Source organism: Diabrotica virgifera, chromosome 8 (genome assembly GCF_917563875.1).
Source record: "Diabrotica virgifera virgifera chromosome 8, PGI_DIABVI_V3a".
Classification (NCBI taxonomy): Eukaryota; Metazoa; Arthropoda; class Insecta; order Coleoptera; family Chrysomelidae; genus Diabrotica; species Diabrotica virgifera.
This window is the reverse complement of record NC_065450.1, coordinates 12,813,786-12,820,879: the sequence shown is the minus strand read 5'-3', so window position 1 is coordinate 12,820,879 and position 7,094 is coordinate 12,813,786. Positions and strand designations below refer to the sequence as shown.

General features: G+C 27.8%; 1 protein-coding gene across 1 annotated transcript in view; it reads left to right on the top strand.

Annotated features, from left to right (window-relative positions):
* The first annotated feature begins 768 nt into the window (after positions 1-768).
* LOC126889558 (uncharacterized) overlaps positions 769-7,094 on the top strand; it is a 40,671-nt gene continuing 34,345 nt past the window's right edge. Inside the window, exon 1 of the mRNA XM_050657934.1 lies at positions 769-1,666. Coding sequence (XP_050513891.1) covers positions 884-1,666 — 783 coding nt within the window. The 5' untranslated portion in view covers positions 769-883. The remainder of the gene's footprint in view (positions 1,667-7,094) is intronic.

Sequence of the window (7,094 nt, the reverse complement as noted above, 5' to 3'; positions counted from 1 at the left end):
TATACCGCAGATTTAAAATGCGTTTATCTCGAAAACGGTTGAGTTTAGCGAGATAAATATAGTATACCTTTTTTAAGTAAAAATTTTAAGAAAATAAAAGTTTTTGTTTAACAAGTATGTAGAGTGGGTAACAAAAAAGATTAAACTTATTTTTTTAGGGCGTCTGTGGCGCCATCTGGGTAAAACATCATTATTGGTGACGAAGTTAGATTGCTCGTCCCAAAAAACACCAGCTTACCAAATTTGGTGTTATTATCCCGTGCCCATTAGGAAATATTCAAGAATAAATAAAATAAAAGTTTTATTTTGACACCCTGTATTTCGGTTATTATCAACTTTCGTACTAAGGTAAGTTAGCTTAAATCGACCTATTTTAACCTTAAGAATTTGAGGTTGAGCTATAGCCCATTCCTTACAAACACCCTGTACAACTAAATTTTTGAAAAAATGTCAAATGTCTGGTTTTGAATTTATACGCTTCCGACGGATATATTTTTGTAAATAAAAAAAATTAAAAGAAACTAATCAATTTTACTAATTGTAAAGTAAAAATCGACACATGGCTAGTAAGCATGGTAATTGGTGTGACTGAAACGATATGCAAAAATCTATATCATAATTAGTGCCTAATTATAATCACAGCACTCAATTTGATAATTAGTATATATTTGTTATTAAGCATATTCGTGACAAATAACAAAATATTTTTGATATCTCACAATATTATGCATTTTTTTGTCATTAGTTTTAAATAAGCCGAATAATTAGTATTTGCTATTAAACGATAAAGGTTATCTAAGAGCGATTGTTTCAAAATATCAGCCATTGTAGTTGATGTGTCTAAAAGTTTGCAATCTTTACTGTGTAGTCTGAAAAGTGAACAATGGTTGAAGTATTTAACGAAGCTGCACTACGTTTTTGGATCCAGCAGTCAATTGGTTCTAAAAAGTTCACTTTCATCGTAGAAAGCACGACGCAAAAAGGAGAAGGTTATGTAGGAGAAGTATTATTTATTAAGGTAGATCTACAAAAACCAATTAATGGAAAAGACGTTCTTCATCTGGTCATAAAAACGAACAAGAATCCTGGATCAGAAAAGAAATTTCCTATAGTACAAGAATTTTGTAAGAGAGAAGTCATTTTTTACAGTAAAATTCTTAAAGCATTCCAGGAATTTCAAAACGATAAAAACGTTAACGCTCCTTTCGACATGGTACCGAAGTGTTACAAAACATTCTTAGACGACGACAATCAAGTAATTGTTTTAGAAAACTTAAAGAAAGAAAACTACGCATTGCATCCAAGAGAACAACCATTAAATATTGCACATCTGGAAATGGGATTAAGATCCTACGCAAAGCTACATGCCTTGTCATTCGCATTGAAGGATCAAAGGAAAGATCTGTTTGAAAAAATTTCAAAGAATTGCTTTTCGTTATTTAAAGATATGATACAAAACTTTCAAACACTATATGACACAAAAACTCCTACATTAGTGGAAAAGTTAAAAGAAGCTGGAAGACCTGATTTATCTATTGTGTACGAAAAGTTTATAAATGAGAAAAGTATTTTTGAAAGATTTATGGAAATATCTGATGTAATTTCCAAAGATCAAGTAATAATTCATGCTGATTGCCACAATGCAAATATGTTGTTTCAATATAAGGTAAGTTCGATATAGGGTTTTAGGATACTAATTTTACCACCTATCTTTTCGTTTATGTGCTTTTTCTCACTTCATTATATGCTATTTCGTACAATATGTTTGCTATTCCCTGCCCTCACTGCCTGCCAAAAAGAATCAATTCTCATTATTATTATCTTCGCAAGACCAAATATCAACTTTTCTAATGATTTTAAATTTTATCACATTTTCTGTCATATTAGGCGAGCGGCAGCAATCCCTTAAATTACGTTATACAGACCACAAAAATCAACTTTAAGGTGAATGACCAATTTTGATCATTCTTTATGTATTCTTTGTGAATCCGAATATGAAGTTTATTGTTATCTAGAATTCGTGGAACATGTTCAAAAATCAAATTTTATGCAAAAATGCGAAAAATCAATTTTGATGATTTTTCATATTTACTGGGCTCATCATAGCTTAATAGAAAAGAATTTTTCTCAAGGACTTCAAGGATTAATTTTTACAGTAACATAAGGAATTTATTTTACTATTTTACAAGGATATGAATATATCGAATCCCCCTTTGCAATTTCTGATTCAATTTACGGATCCTCATTTTTTATAGCAACAGGTTTTCATGGACTACACGTAATTATTGGAACAACATTTTTATTAATTTGTTTAATTCGCCACTATTTAAATCATCGTCGCTGTAAATATTTCCTTTTGAAAATTTTACTGTGTCATCTTTGAAGTATTTAGGTGACAATGAGATTTGTCGAAAATGTGTAGACAATTTAAAAAAGAAGCTATTTTTAAACATACTGTCGTCAGATTTCGTTAGTTTCATGTTTACTTCAAAAATATGTGTGACAAACTTTTTAGTTTATAATTTTAACTATCACAGCAATAAAATATAATGTATGAAAAAGTTTTATGGAAAATTTTACGTCAAATTATGCTACAGGAAAAAAGTTATGTGACTTTATATACGATCGTCACACCCCAAAAAACGCATATTTCTCGAGATAGTGATCACGGTGTGGTGAATGGCTAATGTTTATCATACTTTATGTTTTAAATGGTGCTGAAAACGAAAATTAGGTTTACTTTGAATTTTACGTGGGAGAATATTATCAAAATCGCAATTTTACCCTAAAAATAAAAAAAGTGAAATCACATTTTTTGCGTTTAACTCGCTACAACTCTGTCCCATTTTAATATTATTTTCTGAAATTTTTAAGATATATATATATATATATATATATATATATATATATATATATATATATATATATATATATACAGGGTGGTTCATCTTATTCGCCTCGGTCTCTGTACGGAAAACCACTTGATATTTTAAAAAAATTTCTTCACATAAATATACACGGCCTTCAATACTACAATCTAAACATTATGTAAATTATACAGGGTGTTCCAAAAAAGAGTGGTATATCAAAGTTATATTTTTTCTTACGGAATGCTCTATATCTGATGACATTATTAAATTGTACTTAAAAAATAAACTATACTTTCATAAGGGTTCCCTATACCTAAATACAGGGTGTTTTGATTTATTTCTATTTTTATAAAAATGTAAGGTTTTAGAAAAAAATAAATATCTACGAATCTAAGAAGCAGTAACAAATTATTTCTTGGATCTTAATAACAGACTATTTAGCATACTTAAACAGATGCTTATTGCAACAAAATTTCTTACAGGGTGGTCAAAATATGAGCTTGTTCTATTAACAAATTCAAGCTCTAATAACTTACTTATTTTAAATGGAATACCCTGTATCTTACTAGTCTATCGCGTAGAAAATTGACTTAGCTTTCAATTTGTATTAGGGTTTCCTATACCTATCTTTTTACAGGGTGGTCAAAATATTACATTGTTCTATTAACAAATTCAAGCTGTAATAACTTACTTATTTTAAATGGAACACCCTGTATCTTACTAGTCTGTCGCGTAGAAAATTTACTTAGCTTTCAATTCTTATTAGGGTTTCCTATACCTATCTCCCTTCATTTTTTAAATATTTAAAGATTTCCTAATTAGTAAGCTTTAAAATTAGAATTAAGTACCTATGTCGTGGTTATGTACAACCCATACCAACACCGGCAATATACTTAAATATCTTATTCAAGTTAGTTTCATTAATAAAATTCACATTTTAAACATTTAATCACACAGAGTGTTCTTATTTTAAATGACATACTCGATATTCTATTCTTTATAATGGAAGATATTTAAAATCTCTTCAATTCCATGTAAATATTCTTAATACACATGTTATTCTATAAATATAAATTCCCATGTTATTTTGTAAATACATTTTTTTGTACAATAGGCTCGTTTTCGTCAAAGTAGCCATTGCATTTAATTGTTTGTAATTGCGATTCAAAGATTCAAACAAAAAGTGGTGTTCTTAAATTTACTCAATAACCGTTGGGATAAGATATGGAAAATACTTATACGGAATTAAATATAATTTAAATATCTTCCAGAATACGGCATCTAATATAGGGTATGCAGTTTAATATAAACATATTACTCAATGTCACATGTAGGCCAAAATCAACTAAAATAATACAACACTCTGTGTGATTACATAATAACAATGAAAATTTTATTAATGACAGTATCTTGTCTAAGTATATTGCCGGTGTTGGTGATGTGTTGTATACTATAAACACGACATAGGTACTTAATTCTAATTTTTAAAGCTTACAAATTTGGAAATCTTTAAATATTTAAAAAATGAAGGGAGGTAGGTATAGGAAACCCTGATTAGAATTAAAAGCTAAGTAAATTTTCTACGCGATAAACTAGTAAGATACAGGGTGTTCCGTTTAAAGTAAGTAAGTTATTACAGCTTGAATTTTTTAATAGAACAATCTAATATTTTGACCACCCTGTAAAAAGATAGGTATAGGAAACTCTAATAAGAATTGAAAGCTAAGTAAATTTTCTACGCGACAGACTAGTAAGATACAGGGTGTTCCATTTAAAATAAGTAAGTTATTACAGCTTGAATTTGTTAATAGAACAATCTAATATTTTGACCACCCTGTAAAAAGATAGGTATAGGAAACCCTAATACAAATTGAAAGCTAAGTAAATTTTCTACGCGATAGACTAGTAAGATATAGGGTGTTCCATTTAAAATAAGTAAGTTATTAGAGCTTGAATTTGTTAATAGAACAATCTCATATTTTGACCACCCTGTAAGAAATTTTGTTGCAATAAGCATCTGTTTAAGTATGCTAAATAGTCTGTTATTAAGATCCAAGAAATAATTTGTTACTGCTTCTTAGATTCGTAGATATTTATTTTTTTCTAAAACCTTACATTTTTATAAAAATCGAAATAAGTCAAAACACCCTGTATTTAGGTATAAGGAACCCTTATGAAAGTATAGCTTATTTTTTAAGGACAATTTAATAATGTCATCAGATATAGGGCATTCCATAAGAAAAAATATAACTTTGATATACCACTCTTTTTTGGAACACCCTGTATAATTCACATTATTTTTAGGTTGTAGTATTAAAGGCCCTGTATATATATGATAAGAAATTTTTTTAAAATATCGAGTGGTTTTCCGTACAGAGACCGAGGCGAATTAGATGAACCACCCTGTATATATATATATATATATATATATATATATATATATATATATATATATATATATATATATATATATAAAGTAGTTTGGTATTATTGACTGACAATATGTAGATACAAGTTTTTATTGAGATTGCAGTTAGTGTAAGGGGTTTTTTAGTTTTAGTTTTAGTTTTAGTTTTAGTTTTAGTTTTAGTTTCTCTCATCCTGCCCCTTACACTGACTGCAACCTCAATAAAAACTTGTATCTATATATATATATATATATATATATATATATATATATATATATATATATATATATATATATATATATATATATATACATATATATATATATATATATATATATATATATATATATATATATATACATATATATATATATATATATATATATATATATATATATATATATATATATATATATTTCTTATCTTTCTGAGGACAATGGGACCTGTTTGAATCATTCTGTCTTATCATAATAAAAGTTATGAATTGTTTACAGTGAACGGTGCAGATTCCGGAATTGAAAAGTTTTATCGCAAAAGTTGAGTGACCAAAATTTGAAATTTAGCTTTTAAATCAAGTTTATGTTAAAATATAGAGCACAAAAAACAAAAGGTTTGATAGAAAAAAAATGGGGCAACATTTAGGTTTAAGAATAACGTAATTTCATTTTTTTTTATTTTTAAGATATAATTGCGATTTTGAAACGTTCACCTTTGAAACCTCATCTTAGTTTTCAGCACCATCAAAAACAAAGTTTGATTACCGAGGGCCGAAAGTATCCTAAAAACTTCTATAATGTTTATTTTAATAAATTACAGGGGTGAAAAACTAAGAAAAAATGTACCTAGTGTGATTTTTAATTTTAAATATTTCATTCAAAAGAAATTTTTATTTACTCTAAGGGACTTTCTGCCCTCGATAATAATTTAGTCATTCATTCTGCGTTTAAATTTTTTAAAAATATTTATTAGTTTTTTCAAGATTCGAAAAAAATTGACCGTGGTGATATTTTCCAAATCGAACATTAGCTACCTCTGTCATACAACGCACTGAGTCAAATAGAATATGATGACAAGACAGTGACAGTTTTAAATATTTGACATGGCATCGGGAATATTTTGAGTTGTTGATTAAATAATATTGATAGTGTATTTGACAAATAATCGATTTAAGATGTGAACTTGATAAAAATTATTTATTGTTTATTTTTTATGGAAGATCCAAGCAGATAATTCATCAGGATATATTCTGTGATCCAAGTATTTTTTTGTGAAAAATGTTCAAAATTTTAAGCGTTCCATAGTAACAATATATTATTAAACAATCACTTTAATACTTTTCCAATTTTCTCGATTGAGCATTAGTTTTTGTTCTACATATAAATAATAATTATTACAGTCACTGAATACATAGTTAGTGAAAAAATTAGATCACATTTATTAACTGAATTAATAATTTGCAATTATACAAATAACAGTTATCCAAGAACATTCAAAAGCCATCTCTTTAAAGTCAATGATGACATTGTCAAGTAGAATGACATTCTAGTAATGTTTACATATCCATACCAGTGTGAATTCTACTACATATAATTTGCCGTGTAAAGATAGAAAAAGTAGGGATAGCCGTAAAATATTTGCGAATTATGTACCGATGGCCTTAAAGTAAGTTGTAGAACGGTAACGATTAAATTGCGATGCTAATAATAAGGGCATGATTTTCACAAGTTTATTACCAAAATAAAAATGTACCTTTATTTTGAGCGAAACTTGCTTAGTTTTGCAGTGCGGCAGATTCGTGCAAATATTATAAGAACTG